Source organism: Eleutherodactylus coqui, chromosome 10, assembly GCF_035609145.1.
Source record: "Eleutherodactylus coqui strain aEleCoq1 chromosome 10, aEleCoq1.hap1, whole genome shotgun sequence".
NCBI lineage: Eukaryota > Metazoa > Chordata > Amphibia > Anura > Eleutherodactylidae > Eleutherodactylus > Eleutherodactylus coqui.
The window spans coordinates 5,422,523-5,439,941 of NC_089846.1; the positions used below are offsets into that span (position 1 = coordinate 5,422,523).

The 17,419-nt window shown below is 47.9% G+C and overlaps 1 protein-coding gene across 1 annotated transcript in view; it reads left to right on the forward strand.

The window, feature by feature from the left end:
* Positions 1-11,819: 11,819 nt before the first annotated feature.
* Positions 11,820-17,419, forward strand: part of NOXA1 (NADPH oxidase activator 1) — a 35,863-nt gene continuing 30,263 nt past the window's right edge. The window contains exons 1-2 of the mRNA XM_066580063.1: positions 11,820-12,132; positions 17,223-17,305. Coding sequence (XP_066436160.1) covers positions 11,959-12,132; positions 17,223-17,305 — 257 coding nt within the window. The 5' untranslated portion in view covers positions 11,820-11,958. The remainder of the gene's footprint in view (positions 12,133-17,222; positions 17,306-17,419) is intronic.

Consider the following 17,419-nt stretch of genomic DNA (forward strand, 5'->3'; position numbering starts at 1 on the left):
GTGTATTCGCGTATTCGGGACCAGAAGTTTTTTATCAGAGGGCATGTCCACAGGCTGTGGTATAGATTAGTGTTTGGTTCCTGGCATTTGAAACAGTTTGGGGTGTCGTAAATTCCCATGTAAAATCCCTTAATTGGGGTGAGGTATGATCTGTGGGCTATCTGTAGTCTCATCTCCAGAAACCTGGCCGATGGCAGGCATTTGTGAGCTGACACTAGGGATTCCTTAATTAATGTGGGTGTGAGGTCTGGGTTGTCCAGAGCCCATTTCCCAACCCCTGGATCGATGTCCTCTTCTTCCCTCATATTCCTTATTGCTCTGTATATTTTAGATATCATTCCCCGTGCTCCCGTTTTCTTGGAGATCCAAGTGTCTCCTGTCTGTGTCCAGTCATATTCTTGGAACTGCGGTGTAAGACCTGTGATATAGTGTCTGGCCTGTAGGTATGAGAACAGTGGAATAGGGATTTCGAGGTATTTTTGTTTTGTTTCTGCATGAGTTAGGATTCTTCTTTCCCTTTTGTGCAGTAACTTATCTATTGAGTCCAACCCGTGTGCTTTCCATTCAAAAAAGATGTTGTGGGGTTTTCCGTCCTGAAAATTGGGGTTGTTTATGAATGTCAGGTGTGGGGATATGTGTGGTGACGTTTGACTGTCTCTACGTAGTTTGTTCCATGCTTTCCATGCCGCTAGTATCAGGGGGTTATGTTTGATTTGTTTTGGCAATTCTGAGTATGGTTGGTGGAGTACATTTTGTAGTTGTATTGGCTTGGCCATTATTTGTTCTAGTGGCGTGTTTGTAAAGTGCGACTTGGAATAAATCCAGTCATGGATAAATCGCGCTTGTGCTGCTAGGTTATAGTCCCTTATATTTGGTAGATTGGTGCCGCCGTTGTCCTTATGCTTATGTAGGGTTTTAAGGGCAATGCGTGGTCGTCCTCCCCCCCAGATAAATTTTCTATATAGATAGTTGATCTTCTTTATGTCTTTCAATTTTAGAAATATGGGGAGTGAATGCAGGATATATAGTAATCGTGGGAATTCTACCATTTTTAAGAGGTTGATTCTCCCCAAAAAGGAGACCGTAAAGTTCTTCCATACATTTAGGGTCGTTTCTAGTTTTTTGACATATGGTTCAATGTTTGTGTTGTAGAGTGCAGAAGGGTTTTTTGTGAGTTGAATCCCCAAGTATTGTATGGAATGTTTTTCCCATTTGAATGGGTGTTGGTTTGCCCATGTGGGTTTCGCTGGCCCTCTAAGTAGCAGTGCTTCTGTTTTGTCCAGATTCAGGGTGTAGCCTGAGAGTTTGCCTATTCTTTCTATTTCCCGTAATAGGGGTGATAGTGTTTCCCTAGGGTTGTTGACTATAAGTAAGAGGTCGTCAGCAAATGCTTCTACCTTTATCCTTGTTTCTCCGTAGCACGCCCCTGTAAAGAGCGTGGTGTGCGTTAGGAATCTGAGTAGCGGGTCAATTGATATGTTAAAAAGTAATGGTGAAAGGGGGCAGCCCTGTCGAGCTCCTCTGAAAAGGTCGATGTGGGGGGTGTTGTGGCCATTGACTGTGAGGATTGTGGTGGCGTTTGTTTGTGTTGTGTTAATATAGTTTGCAAAGGTCTGTCCAAACCCTCTTTTTTTCAGCAGTACGTTTAGGAATGGCCAGGCCATTTTGTCAAAAGCTTTCTCAGCGTCTAGGCTGAGGAGCATTGTTATGGGACTCTCAGGGTTTTGTGCTGCCACAGTCGCCGCTATGGCGGCTCTGATGTTTTTTAGGGCACTACGTCCTTGCGTGAAGCCTTTTTGCGATGTATCTAGTATGGACGGTAGAATGGTTTGAAGTCTGTCGGCTAGTATTTTGGATAAGAATTTATAGTCGCAATTTAGTAGTGCGATCGGTCTGTATGATCGCGGGTCAGTCGGGTCTTTATTTTGTTTGGGGAGTAGAATTGTTCTAGAAGTGCCGAAGTCCTCTATTTGGGTATCTTCCATGTATATTGCATTGTATAGTTGGGTCAGCACTGGTACTATGTCCGTTGTTAGTATTTTGTAATATTCTGTCGTGAAACCGTCCGGTCCCGGCGTCTTCCCCCCTGCTGCCGCCGCGATTACGTCCCGAACCTCCTCCTCTCGTATGTCTGCATTCAGTACTGTTTTTTGTTCCTCTGTGAGTCTCGGCAAGCTCATTGTTTCTAAAAAATTGTGGATGTCTTGTATGTTTGCTGGTTCCGCCCGGTATAGGTTTTCAAAATATTCGTATAGTGTTTGGGTTATCTCTTCCTGTTTTGTCGTCAGGGTATTATCGTTGGTAAGCCTTAGGGTTAATATTGGTTTGTGTGGCTGTCTTTGTTTGGTTAGGTTTGCTAACAATCGCCCCGTCTTGTTGCCCCACCTATAAAATTTATTTTTTGTTAGTTGTGTTTGCCAATGTGCATGTGTGTGTACGAATTCGTTTAGCAGGTGTTTTGCTGTGAGGAATATTTGATATGAGTTATCATCTTGAGCGTCTATGTGTTCTTTTTGTGTTGCCAAGAGGGAGCTGTGTAAGGCCTCGAATTCTGTTTGGAATTTTTTCCTTTTGTGGGACACGTAGCTTATGATGTGACCTCTCATCACTGCCTTCGAGGCCTGCCAGAAGAGTGCTATGTTGTCTATGTGTTCGCTGTTGTCGTCTGCGTAATTATTCCAGTGTAGTTTTATGTATTCTCTAAACTCTTCCGATTCCCGTAGGTAGGAGGGGAAGCGCCACAGCCGTGACAGCCTCCGAGAGGGGACCAATTGTAGTGTTGTTGCGATCGGTGCGTGATCGCTTAGAGATATCGGATGGATTATAGATTGCCGATGGCAATCAAATATTTTGTTTGATATTAGGAAAAAGTCTATCCGAGAAAACGAGTGATGGGCGTTGGAGCAGCATGTATATTCTCTGCTGGTTGGGTTTGAAAGTCGCCACGGGTCGCACACGTGGAGTTGGTCTATTAGTGTGATTAGCGCGTGTGTGGTTGGGGTTGGTTGGGTGGAAGGTCCTGTTCTGTCTAGTGAGTCGTCTTGTATGCCATTAAAGTCTCCCCCCAGGATTATGTGGTCGTTTAGATAAGGTTGTAGCTGTTCTGTTAATGTTGCATAGAATTTTGGTTGGCCTGTGTTGGGGGCGTATATATTCACCAGGCAATATGTTTGTGAGTCTATGCTGACCCTCAGCACCAGGAATCTCCCTTGTGGGTCTGCTATGGTTTGTCTCGTCGTGTGTGGTATGTTTTTCCTTATCAGGATGGCTACTCCTCGTGATGCTGATGTATGTGAGGCTGTGTAACATGTTTCTATCCACGGTGCTCTCAGCTCGCCCTTTCCCTCTTTTTTCCAATGTGTTTCCTGCAGGAATACAATGTCTGGTTTGTGTCGCTTCAAGTGTGTTAGTACTTTTTTTCGCTTAATAGGTGTGTTAAGACCATCTACATTCCAAGATAGAATTTGTAGTGTTTTGGGTGTGTGGTATTCTGTAGTCTCTGCGTCTATAGGCATGTTGATGTATGTGTTTTGGTCATATTTACCGTTATGAGTGCCTTTCTGTCGTCGCGTCCCCCGGTCCCAGCGAGCCGTGGGTGCAACTGAATAGTGGTCGTGCCGTGTCGGCGGGGCCCTTCGATCTCCCTGTTGGGTTCCCTCCTAGAATTCAAATGGGTCATAGTGAAAAACATAGAAAAACTTATATAAACATTAAACATGAATGTAGTCTTTTCTTTTGCATTAGTGCTGCCACATCCGCGTTATTTGGATCAGGGTTGTGTTGGGGGATCAGGGACCCAGTTCCCTTTTTCTTTCTGTCTCATCCTTGGCCGTTTTCTTCTTCCAGTTGTAGGTGTCTCCTTGCGTCTTCCGGATTGTTAAATATCAAAGTTCTATTGCCTTCTTGCACCCGAAGTTTTGCGGGATACAGCAGTTGGAAACGTGTGTTTTGTTCGTGTAGGGCTTGACAGATTGGAGTGAATAATTTGCGTTTTTGAGAGACTGCAGCTGAGAATTCCTGAAATATGAGGATTTTTGTTCCTTGAATTATCAGTTCTTTTCGTCGTCTGTAGGCCTGTATAACCTCCTCTTTCGTTGCCCAATGCATGTATTTGGCTATTACTGGTCGTGGTCGGGTTCTGTTGTTGCGTCCATCTCCTGGCGGGCCAACTCTGTGGGCCCTTTCAATTATTAAGGGGTCATTTGGCATGTTGAGTTGAAGGGCTTGTGGTAGGTCTGTGGTTAGATATGTTGAGAGTTGGGCGTTGGTTACCGATTCCGGGATTCCCACAAAACGTAGATTATTGCGTCGGTGTCTGTTCTCTAGGTCGTCTATTTTTTCCCGGAGTGCTTTGGTTTCTAATCGGCTTCTTTGTAATGAGGCTTCTAAGGTGGCTATGGATTGGTCTGTGTTTTGGGACTTTGCTTCCAGCTCTGTCAGTCTTTGGGTGTTGTCTGTGATTTGCGATAGAGCTGAGTTTATAGATTTGTGCAATGTCTCTAATCTGTTGTCAAATAATGGTAGTAATATTTTTGAGACCTCTTGCGCCACCATTGTGGCCTGTGTCATTTCTGCACTGTTATCCATCGGTGATGCCGTGGTTTGTGGAGGTGGAGTTTCCGGGTTTTGGTCCGATGTTGTTGTAGCTCGGGGTGAGGCGTTTCTTGGGGAGGGTATGGGTTGTTGGGTATTCTTGCTCTCTTTTTCTTTTGTACTTTTGGTCGGTCTGTTTTTCTGCTTTCCCCCTGAGTTTGTTTTGTCTATATCTATCTGGCGTGTTGCTCGCGTTGAAGTGTTTGAATTACGTTCGTTTAGATATTTGTCCATATTTCAGTTTTCGGTTCTGGTGGGTATGCAGACTTAGTGTACAAGGAGCTGCTTTTTCCCTGTATCCAAGTTCGTTTTTGTTTTGTTGCTGGTTTTTTCGGTGCGGATGTGGCTTCTCGTTTAGTTATTATTCTTGCATTTTTGCTTGTGTGGTTCTATTGGGTTTTTCTGGTGGGTTTTGTTCTTGTTATGTTTACTTCTGTCTCCTTTCTCGCCTCCACTCTACTCCGCAGGGTTGGGGGGTCACTGTTTTGCCGGTGTTTTTCTCCTCCTGTTCGTTTTCTTCCCCTTTTCTACCTCCCCCCCCCCTCTTGGGGTGTTCTCTTTTTCTTTAGGCGCGTTACCCTTCTGTGTTCCTCCTTTCTTTTTCTCCCCCTCCTCTCAGGCCTTGTTTATGCCCTTGTTGTTTTGTTGGGGCACTGCCCAGGGCCACGGTCGGGTGGGGTTTGTTTACTGTTCGTGTGGGGGCTTATGTATGGTGTGGCTTTTGTTTTCCCCTTGCTGCTTTCCCTGTGGCCTGTTTCTAGGGTGATGCGTGGGTAGGGGTTACCCAGTCTTCTGTGGGGGGGTTCTGTGTCCTTCCCCTTACTTACTGGTTCGCTGGTATCACCACCGAGGCCCCGTGCCGCAGCTCCTGGGTCTCGTCGGGTCACGGCCTGCCGGCAGCCCCCCCTCAGTCGGGGCCGGTGATTCGAGCGCCGCCGGGCCGCGGCGCGCCTCAGTCAGAAAGGCCGGTCTCCTAAGCGCCGCTCCTGCGGCCACCGTAGTGGGCGGGGTTTGTCGCTGGCGTCGCGGCCAGGAATTTAGGCCGCGGCTTCTGGCACTGCTAGGCCGCGGCGTTCCGGTCGCTCCGCGGGTGGCGGCAGCGCCCTGGAGGGGATCTCCGGGTCGTCCGGATACCTTGGGGGGGTTCCTTCTCTCGCGCCGCTCCGTGTGCCGGTTGTCGCGGCCGGGTGGCTGGATCGCGGCTCCCGCCGCCGTTTAGCCTCCGCTTCTCCGCCTTCTCCCCGTGTGCTAATGGCTCTCAGCGGGTCTTCCGGGTTCCCCCTGGGGTTTCTCGGGGGTCCTCTCCGACCGGGGGGTTTCGCGGCCTTCGCGACCGGAAGTCTGGGTCGCGGTCTCAGATGTCTCCCAGGCCGCGGCACTTCGGGGGATCCTCGGCGTGTCTCCCGCCGCGGTCAGCGATCCGGTAGGTCCCTCCGCAGGTTAAGTCTCGGTGTGCCACGGGCCCCGTGTCTTCTCTCTCCTCCCGCCCGTGTCCCGATTTGGCGGTTCCGCGTGCCGCGTTGCGGGGTCTCCCGGGGACTTCCCGGGTGTCTTTGGGGTGTGGGGGGCTTCTGCCTCGCAAGCAGGGGAGATGTTCGTCCCCGGCAGCTGCTTTTATAAGGCACCAGAGGGTCCCGGTGGCTCTGGGAAGCTGTGTTTGCAGGAGCTCTGTAGGACACGTCCTGCTCCCTCTGTGTCTTGGGCGGAAGTCCTACTTCTTGGGTTTTAAGCAGGAGGTGTCAAAAAAGTTACCACAGGGATAACTGTCTTGTCGCGGCGAAGCGTTCATAACGACGTTGCTTTTTGATCCTTTGGCGTCTTTCCTCTCATTGTGAAGCAGAATTCACCAAGCGTTGGATTGTTCACCCACTAATAGGGAACCTGAGCTGGTTTTAGACCGTCGTGAGACAGGTTAGTTTTACCCTACTGATGAACCCTGTTGTCACAATAGTAATCCTACTCAGTACGAGAGGAACCGCAGGTTTAGACATTTGGTATATGTGCTTAGCTGAGGGGCCAATGGGGTGAAGCTACCATCTGTTGTGCAACACCCCACGGAAGGAGGAGTACCCTGGACACTTGACTAACGTGCAGAGCTGGGAGGGATAAGTGTTGGCTTGTCATGGCGGCACTTTCCAGGCTCTGGTCTCAGAGGGATGACACAAAGCCAAGGCCAGAGCAGGATTGCAGGCCACCTTCGACATCCCCAGGATAGAGGATGCCAATAAAGGGATGATGGGGGTAGTAGTTATCACTTGTGACGCCACCGTTCCCACACACCGGTATGCTACGCGGCAGAGAATAAACACAGAGACTAGTGTATCGTACCTCGGGTCCCTAGGAAAGATTAGGGCCCAGTATAACTTTACTGGAAGTAACTTAGGCAAACAATTATTCAAAACAATGCAGGTTCAATTCTTCAAAGTGTAGCAGAACAGAGATCAGGGAGGATACACAGGATGAAACCAGTCCTGCAGTCCACGTTATCTGTACAGTACTGTGCCTGGACTGGGAGCACCCTGGAGGAGGAAGAGGGGTAGGGTCACTAAGCAGACACTTTGGCAACAATCATTTACTTAAAGGATTAGTGATAACACCCCGCACATCAGGCACGTGGCTGTGACTCAGCAGCATACCTCTATACGGTGGAGTTGGACAGCCGCATAGGAAAACTTGTAATATGAATTGGTACCCGTACAATGGGTCTCCATATACAGAATTACTTGGGGATGCTCTCTCTTATGGTCTTAGGACTCCACTCACATCCAGACTCCAATCACTACGGGATATCTCTCCTTCTCCTCCATCTTCACCTACATGGAAGCTGAAAGTGCTTCCATGTGGCTTGTGTGATAGCACTCTCTCTGAAGTCCCGCTCTCAAGCACTCCTATTTATACCTTCACTCACACCACATGACATGACAGACTGATACATTTACAGGCAGGTAATGATTTTAGTGAAGTTAACCTCTGAAGCGCTGCAGCTGTGCAACACACACACTGGAAATAACAAGACTGGCTTTGCACAATGCATCTACGTAGGACGAACATGTATGACATTTATAGAGGGGACCAGGATGGTGTTCTGGGCCACTTCAGTGGGATTATGACTGAACGCCTCTAAGTCAGAATCCCCCCTAAACGTGCCAAGGAGCCAAGGTTGGCCTGTAATAGCCAGGGAGGCTTCGCCTTCCACCACCCTCCTGTCACGTATAGCTGCACACTTCAGAAAGACCCACCGCCTCTCGCCAGGAGCACATCGCATGTACGTTAGGGACCTGGTGCTAAATCATTCGCGGACGACCTGATTCTGGGTCAGGGTTTCGTATGTAGCAGAGCAGCTACCTCGCTGCTATCTATTGAAAGTCATCCCTTGAGCCAAGCTTTTGTCCACTTTTTCCATGCGCGCGAATTCCGTGGCACCCAGATGGCTGGAAAGGGCTATCCCATTCTCCTCTGCGCCGGCGGTGGCAGTGGAGGAGCGCGGCTGCAGATCGGACAGTTCTCCTCATTCCCCACTACTGGGGAGAGAGTCCAGTCCTTCTGCCTCAAAAGAATGATACCTCACGTGAAAACTGAAACATTCATGGGGGAATGTTTTCTGAAAACTCAAAACGAAGGCTTGCCAGCCCTCCCCACCCTGACTCCAGAAACCTCCACCACCACCATATACGGTCAGTCGGTGGCCTAATATTTGCCATGTTGCTTAATAGTCATTGGGTGGTGCTTAATATTCATGGGGTGGAGCTTAATGGTGGCTGAGTGTAGCTCCGCGCCGGGTGGACCTTATGGTGGCTGCAGAGGGTTCCATGAGGCCGAAAAAGGTCTAGAAGAGCCGACGGTTCGCTCACAGGGAAAGATAGCCATGGAAGTGCCTGAGGGAAAGTTGCATAAGCCCAAGCAGAGTGTGTGGCAGGTCTCGCTGGCGGATAGGCAGCGAATTTTAAGCACAATACCACGACTATTAAGCCAGACAACTATCTTACATGCTTTGTGCCACATTTACTGTGTGCTTTTAGACACTTTCGAATTGGTTTTCCAACTCATCTGGAAAAAGGGGGTGTGGTCTAAATTGTGGCAAGATTTTGGTGCAATTTTTGTCATAAACTAAATCAACTAATAGGTGTTATAAACTTAGACTAGACAGTCTTAAAGGGAACTTGTTATGGTGCTGTTAGGGTTGGTGACACGGAGCTGGGTGATGTACTTTTTATACTTACCGACCCATGATCCAACGCTGTCACCAGGTGAAGTCAGTGTGTGGCACGAAAATCTGACTCTTTTCATAGACCTGTATAGGAACTGTGTGTATGGGACTCTTAAAAGAGCCAAATCTTTGTGCCGCGCACTGACTTCTTGGGTTGGCAGCGCTGGATCGTGGGAGCGGGTGAGTATAAAAAAATACATTACCCGGCTCCGTCACAAACCCTAACAGAACCATAACTTAGTTTATGTGGGGACGTGACAAGTTCCCTTTTAAATTGGACAGATTTACCATCCAAGTGTGATGAATCTGGTGCATTTTAAGACCATGGGGCTTATTTACTAATGCTGTGAAAACTCAGACCAATATTACACTTGTAAACCTGCGATTACAATGTGTTTTGTGAGAAAACCGCAATGCATCGCTCGCGGAGTGTGCAATTTTGCAATAACTTTTAAAGCACATTTACACGTACATGGTGTGCATACCTAGTATTGGAGTTGAGGTCAGCCTCACTTACAGTTCGTCATGTGGGAACTGTAGCTACCACCACCCCAGACTAGTTCGGGGTCGGGAGGATAACTGTAGCAGTTTCCTTGGATCCTTATAGCAGCTCTAAAGCTTATACCAGGCTGGGGCTGTAGCACAGATTCCCTCTTTATTAACAGCTTCAGGCAGTCCCCAATCCCTTGTTTCAGCAGCCAATGGCCTCTTTCTGGAAGCTTCTTTTGCAGACTATCGCACCTCTTTTAGCAGTGCTCCCGGCAGCACCTGAACTCCCTGCACTCTCTTTGCACTGTAGTGCAACCAAAATTATATGGCACTCGTATTGCTGCTAAAGTTCAGGGATGGGGTGTCCACCCAGTTCTTACACAGCTTCCAGTTTCTGCAGTTCAAGCGCCTGAATGGATCCCTATTAGAGATGAGCGAGTGTACTCGGAAAAGCACTACTCGCTCGAGTAATGTGCTTTATCCGAGTACCGCTGTGCTCGTCCCTGAAGATTCGGGTGCCGCTGCGGCTGACAGGTGAGTCGCAGCGGGGAGCAGGGGAGAGCGGGAAGGGAGAGAGGGAGAGAAAGATCTCCCCTCCGTTCCTCCCCGCTCTCCCCTGCAGCTCCCCGCTCCGTGCCGGCACCCGAATCTTCAGGGACGAGCACAGCGATACTCGGATAAAGCAAATTACTCGAGCGAGTAGTGCTTTTCCGAGTACGCTCGCTCATTTCTAATCCCTATCGCTCTCCGCTTCCTTCTTACCCTGTTTAGTTTCAAAAGGTTTTTATTAGAATGGCCTAATCTGGTACAAATGTCCTTCATGCATCAATAATCCCACGCAGGGGGCTTTAAAATCAAATTATCTGATGATCAAACAATCATTTATTTATGCAATCCTAATATGAATTTACTTGAATGTAACTTGTATACTAAACCTTGTACTATAAACTTCAGCTTTAAACTCAACCAAACTAGGGTCATCCTATTTTAAATTGGCTCAACATTCTCAACAGGTTTGTGGCAGAATATCTATCTGCAACTAGACAAGCAGGCCATTCCAGGTTGAAGGGAGAGTATGCCAGAATCCCGGGATGTCCATCACCTCTATCCAAGGTCCCCACACTAGCCCATACCTATCTAACGTATCTGACTCTATCGCATGTAGTGCGATCTGTGAGATCCTATTCAGTATCTCGTGAAGGGATAGGTGTGGTTGTTTGCATCTGGCTGCAATATGAACTCCAGCCGCCATACAGATACTTTAAATCAATTTATGCGCCTGATATTTAATCTTTGGCAACCAATCTCCTAGCAGAAACACCGATGGAGATTTCTGGAATGGGCCTATGAAAACTCTATGGAGTAGCCCCTGTATCTGAGACCAGAGCCGGGCTGCCTCTGGACAGGTCCACAAAATGTGCAGCTGGGTTCCCATCTCTGAACAACCCCCGAAACACAAGGGTGATGAAGTTGGGTAGAATTTGTTTAATCTGACAGGTCCAAATGGGTAAGGTGCAAGATTGTTATGGCTGTTTTCATCAAGGTAACCTGGTGAGTGCCTTTACAGACTGTTTCACAGCAGTGGCACCATCTTTCATTCTTACCCTGTTTGAGGGCAGGCAGAACTCAGCACAGAGCGGCCAGGAGCCGCTGTCATTGGTTAAAGGGGAGCGGAGCACCTCTCTCCCCTCTTACACATCCAAGAAAGAAGGGAAAAGCCTTGACTATAGAGGTGGCATGGTCAGAAATGCATAAGCTTAAATGTTTGTCACAGAAGCCACCACTGCTCACCCCACTCACCCGCTGCTGGGGCTGCGGTAAGGCGTTGCTGTCATTCACGTTCTGCACGCCTCTCCACTGCTTGCTGCTAGCCTTCTGCCTGTAGGGCTCCTGCCTCTACCCTTAAACGGCCAACGTGCGCTCCCCTAACCTGTCCCCCTCCAATCACATTCTTGCCCCTGCTGTATTAGGCATTCATTCCCAAGGGTGGATGCATAAGCAAATGGACTCCTACTATTATGATAAAGCCTCAGTCTGTGTGTTTCTGGTTTTGACCTGTTCTCCTTCTGACTATCTTGACTTCTAAGCTCCCTGACCTCGGCTAAGTATCTTGGACTCTACTATAACCTGGACCTTGTTTATGCACCCTGTTTCTAGCCTGTCTCTCCACTACACACCTGTTCAGACCCACAGGTACCGCTGATCGCCCAGTGCAGCCCAGCCACATAACCGGGACTATCTGTGTGTGTATTGGCTTGGGGTCCCCGCAGCATGGACCACAGTTAGCCGGTGTGTGACTAGGCAGATCCTCATCCGTCTGCCTTCAATGTTCCTGGAATAGTCTAGTTTCTATGTGCATAGACTGTGCTGGATCTTTCTTGCTTCTCTCTTGGACTAGTATCACATCACGCTCTATGAAGATGCTATGGGGCGGGTTGGAGGAGGAAGCTCAGACGTAAAGTAGTCTTGTCAGGTAAGCACACAGGTGTCTATTGCTTCACAATGATGCAAGTCAGGAATTACAGGACGCGCTCTGTCATTAGTTTCTTTTAGACAGAGGATTGGAATCCGAGGGAGGGACGCCGGATCCCACTTCCTGATAGACCGCACACCTCTCACAAGCACCTGCCGTGTCCCTCTAGAACCGGGGTGGACGGTCCGAGGACAGGATGCCCTACAAGGATCTGATTAAACTCTGGCATGAAGGCGTCCTCGCCGCAGAGAAGAAAGACCTGGACGCCGCCTTGAAGCATTTTACCAGCATCGACGATCCTCCTGCTAAAATTTGGTTCAACATCGGTTGCATTCATCTCCAGAGAGAAGACTTCCCGAGTGCCCTGCAGGTACGGACGCCGCAGTCTTATTACCTACCTACAGTCACCTTAAGGCTGGTATGACATAAGCGAGTGCCCTGCAGGTACGGACCCCGCAGCCTTATTAACCCCCTACAGTCACCTTAAGGCTGGTATGACACGGGCGAGTGCCCTGCAGGTACGGACCCCGCAGCCTTATTAACCCCCTACAGCCACCTTAGGGCTGGTATCACATGAGCGAGTGCCCTACAGGTACGGACCCCGCAGCCTTATTAACCCCCTATAGCCACCTTAGGGCTGGTATGACATGAGCGAGTGCCCTGCAGGTATTGACCCCGCAGCCTTATTAACCCCCTATAGCCACCTTAAGGCTGGTATGACACGGGCGAGTGCCCTGCAGGTACAGACCCCGCAGTCTTATTACCCCCCTATAGCCACCTTAAGGCTGGTATGACACGGGCGAGTGCCCTGCAGGTATGGACCCCGCAGTCTTATTAACCCCCTATAGCCACCTTAAGGCTGGTATGACACGGGCGAGTGCCCTGCAGGTATGGACCCCGCAGTCTTATTAACCCCCTACAGTCACCTTAAGGCTGGTATGACACGAGCGAGTGCCCTGCAGGTACGGACCCCGCAGCCTTATTAACCCCCTACAGCCACCTTAAGGCTGGTATGACACGAGCAAGTGCCCTGCAGGTACGGACACCGCAGCCTTATTAACCACCTACGCCATCTTAGGGCTGGTATGACACGGGCGAGTGCCCTGCAGGTACGGACACCGCAGCCTTATTAACCACCTACAGCCATCTTAGGGCTGGTATGACACGAGCGAGTGCCCTGCAGGTACGGACGCCGCAGCCTTATTAACCCCCTACAGCCATCTTAAGGCTGGTATGACACGAGCGAGTGCCCTGCAGGTACGGACCCCGCAGTCTTATTAACCCCCTACAGCCACCATAAGGCTGGTATGACATGAGCGAGTGCCATATCGGGCCAAGAAGCTCAGCCTGACATTGCGCTCATCCACGTGCGTTTTACCCACAGATGCCAGGCATTTTTTTAAGGCACAAACGCCACTCATCACTTCCATGACATTCTGAGCCTCCCGTGAGTTTTTCGTGCGTCCTAGCGCATTGGAAGTGTCTGCCATTGATGTCAGTGGGAAATGTCGCATCGCACGGCCTGCTCTGTACTTAAGGTCTAATTGATAACATAAGTTTGTAGGTTTATGTCTCATGTAAATATATTTGGCGCAGAACTCAGTCACCTCAAGTGCATTTTTAACCCCTTAGTGACATCACTAATTTTAGCCTTAAGAGCCAGTAAATGGTGTCCCCTTTTGTGTCCCAACTGCCATAGCGTTCTTATTTTCTCATCAATGCAGCGGTATGAAATCTCGTATTCTGCGGGGCGAGTTCTCAGCTTTCTAGGAACCAATTCCTGGTACACAATGTATTAAATAACTTTTATTAATTTTTGGGCTGGGGGCACCGAGAAAAAAGCGATTTCCCCATTGTTTTTTTTATGGTGCTCACCGTGTGGTATACCTTTATTCTACAGATCACGACGATTGCGACACCAAATTTCTAGAGGTTTTCTTATGTTTTCCCACTTCTGCACAATATAAACGCCTTTCTTTTACAAGCAGACGTTTTGTGTGTCTCCACACTCCAGGACTGCGGCGGGTTTATTTTTCTATTAACAAGGCTGCATGCAGGTTTTCTTTTTGTGGGACAAGTTCAGATTTTATTGGTACCATTTTGAGGCATATACTATTTTTTATTCCTGTTTTGGGGAACCAGATGATCAGGAAAAGCCTATTTTGGCTTTATTTTAGTTTTTTTAACGGATTTTTGCTGGGATTGTATTTTTCATTGGTCCGATGTAATGTAGCATATCATGTGCTGAAAAACTTTTAAAAATTCCAAGTGGAGTGAAATGGGAAAAAAAGGCAATTCTGCAATCTTTGGGAGGGGTCTTGTTTCTACGGTGTACAAACTGCAGTAAAGCGACCCGCTAACTGTATTCTGCGGCGCAGTGTGATTACGACGATACAAAACGTATAGAGTGTTTTTTTTTTGCTGTGCTTTTAAAACATAAAATTTCTTTGGAAAAAAATAACTTCTGACTGCGATAACTTTTAGATTGTTCCACTGACATAGTTGTACGAGGGCTCGTTTCTTTTCGGGACATCCTATACTTTCTATAGGTACCATTTTGGAGTACATGTGACTTTTTGATCCCTTTTTATGACATTTTTTCTTGAAGACGGGGTGACCAAAAAGTGCTATTCTGGCATTTTTCTTTCTGACGTTCACTATGTGGGGTAAATAATGCGTTACTTTAATAGATCAGACCACGAACATCGTCCGGCGCTGCTGGCCGGAGCTATTGTTGGCATGTATCGTCTGTAGCCAACACCCACATTGTATAGAGGGGGATCCACCCCGGACCCCCTCCATACAAACCCCTAACCTCCAGGAAGTGGATGTATGCCCTGTGGTGTTATGGGGTTAGATGTCACAGCTAGCAATGACTGCAGCCTCTGCGGGGCTGGACTGTGTAGATGAGTCCTCAAAACATTGTATAACCATCAGACAGCAAATATGGGGAAAAGGGGTGATAACATCAACAAAAATGTGTCACCCCTTCCCTTGGACAGGCAGATATAAGGCTGGGGTCACACGGGTCATATTCCTGGCGGGAATTTTGCGGTTTTGCCGCAGCAAAAAATGCGAGATTTCCACTGGGAAAGCGCAGCTTCAAAACCGCGAGTTTTGGAGCAGCATGGCCGCATGCTTTTCCGTTGCGGCCCGTGCTCCCATAGAGAGCAGCGCAGTCGCAACGTAAAAAAAAAAAAAAATAGACCTGCTGTGGAAGTGTCCCCTTTGCCCTGTCCTTATATGTTTAGGGGTTAAGTGAGGGCAAAGTTTCACAAAGTGCTTTACATGACGTGTCAAAAACAGCTGACAGATATGCGGCAGACTCGGGTCCCGAGTTCGCTCCATGCACCCTTCACGACTGTCCGACGTAATTTATGGTCATGAAGGGGTTAAAGGGTTCTCCACTTTTATGTAATGAAAGCGTAATCCTTGTATCAATGTATAATCAAAGGTGCTGAAAATTTCTACTATGCAATGGGCTTAATTTCTTCACCAATTGCAACATTTGTGCTTGATGTCAGTGAATAGAAGCATTATGTGTTTACATCGCAAACCCATCCTGATCGTGTCTGAGTGGAACTGGGTTACAGCTCATTGCAAGGGAGAGCTCAGATACACGGTACGAACCCTACACCCATGTCTGGTGAATAGGATGGAAACAAATGTTTCCATTCACTGACAGCATGCCGAGATTCTGAAAATGGTCTGAAAATGGAGGGAAGCACAAAGTGTAATGGAAAATGACCCATCTGTACATAATACCACGGGGTGTAAAACTTCCTGGCAGCACCTGTCTTCAGGGAAAGCAGTGAGTCAGGTAGATGGGCATGTAGTGACCTCTATTAAGGAACAGAGAAAAGAGTCACCCCGAGACAAGGAAATCTAAGAGCGCACCTTAACTCTGACCGCTGCCAGTCGGGAAACCTGTTTGTGATCTAGAGAAACATTACAAGATCCAATACCAGTGAACAGAAATATGTAATAAGTTACACTTACAAAGATTCTATTGCAACAGCTTAACCCCTTCCTGTCACAGGAACCATGGGCCCACGGCCGTAACTGACATCTGTCCTGCAACAATGGCCAAGATCAGAGATAACTCAGATCCCAGCTATCAGCCCTTTCGATGCTGACCATGGCGTGTAAGTGGTTAACTGAGGAGGGGAACTCCCTTTGCCATATCATCAGCCCTCTGCAATGCAATGACAGAGCAGGGATGGACTGACATAGCTGGTAGTGTAAAAGAATAGCGATAATGCACTATGTGATCATGTGATCACAGGATCACAAGTTCAAGCCCCCTACAGGGCCAAACAAAAAATAAATAGAAACAGTGGGAGAAATTTCAAGTTAAAAAAGCTAATAAAAAACCCTTTTTGCACAATTATTTCTTTTTCGTATTGAAAAAAGTAAAGAAATACATATTTGAGATTGTTGCATCCGTATCAACCTTATTTTTGATCTCACATAGTGAACAAAAATGCTAAAAAAAGGTCGTATGTACCCCAAAATGGTACGAATAAAAACTACAGCTCATTAAAAAAAAAAAAGCCCCTACACCACTGCCTGGATGGAGAAGTAAAATGTTATAGGTATTTAAAGGAGTTGCCTGTTTATAAACCTCAGGATAGCTCGTCAATAGCAGATTGACAGGGGTCTGTCTCCAGGGACCCCCACCGATCAGCTGTTTTCTTGGCTGCTGCACTTACCTGATTTTTGCATGAAGCAGACAACTTCGTTCCTAGAGCAAGTTCCCATTGGATTGAATGGACTGCAATTCCAAGCCTGGCCACTTCAGTGGAAACAGAGCTGTCTGCTTCCTACAGAAATCAGGTTAGTGCAGAAGTGCAGATTGGCAGGGTCCTTGGCAACGGATGCCCACCAATCTAATATTGATGACCCATCCTAAGAATAGGCCATTAATATGTTACAACTGGAGACCCCCTTTAAATGCACCAATGCCGTACATTTTCTTTATTATTCCCAATGTTAACCCCTTCCTTCCTACATTAAATGTAATTTTCTCACAGCAATATCGCTGTCAGTCTGCGTGCCCGCCTCTGTGACTTGGAGCTCATCTCTGGGTAGAACTTCATGAACCTGGAGATCGGATCCCTTTAAATGGGTATTGCCATTGGGCTGTTCATAGCTGAGATGGGAAACCACTGCCTATGGTACCAGCCGCCCGGCCAGAGTCTATGGAGCGAGCCAAGCACTTAGCGCAGCGTTGTTTCCGTAGCTCTTGGTGAACTGATTGGCGTCTACGGAGCCGGTGTAGCACAGTGCAGTACGATGTTCCCGTAGCTCCCATTCACTAAGCGCCCGGCCCTTTCTGACAGGTGGTCGGAGCAGAGCGGTCAGGTTTTCCTATCTCGGCCATGAAAAACGGAGATGGGAATACCCCTTTAATATATCCATGAGCTCTGGCATATTTAACCCCTATATCTCTCTCCGCAGGCATACACGAAGTCTGTTACCAAAGACCGCTGCTTTGCTGTTGGTTTCCTCCAAAGGAGCTATGTGCACTTTAAGTTGAAGCAGTAAGTCCTTGTATCACCTTGTGAGCAACTTCTGTTTGGAGGTTTTAGAACAAATTGTAGGGACTTGCACTATCAGCACTTCTCTAATATGTAACACTATTTCTGTATATAGGC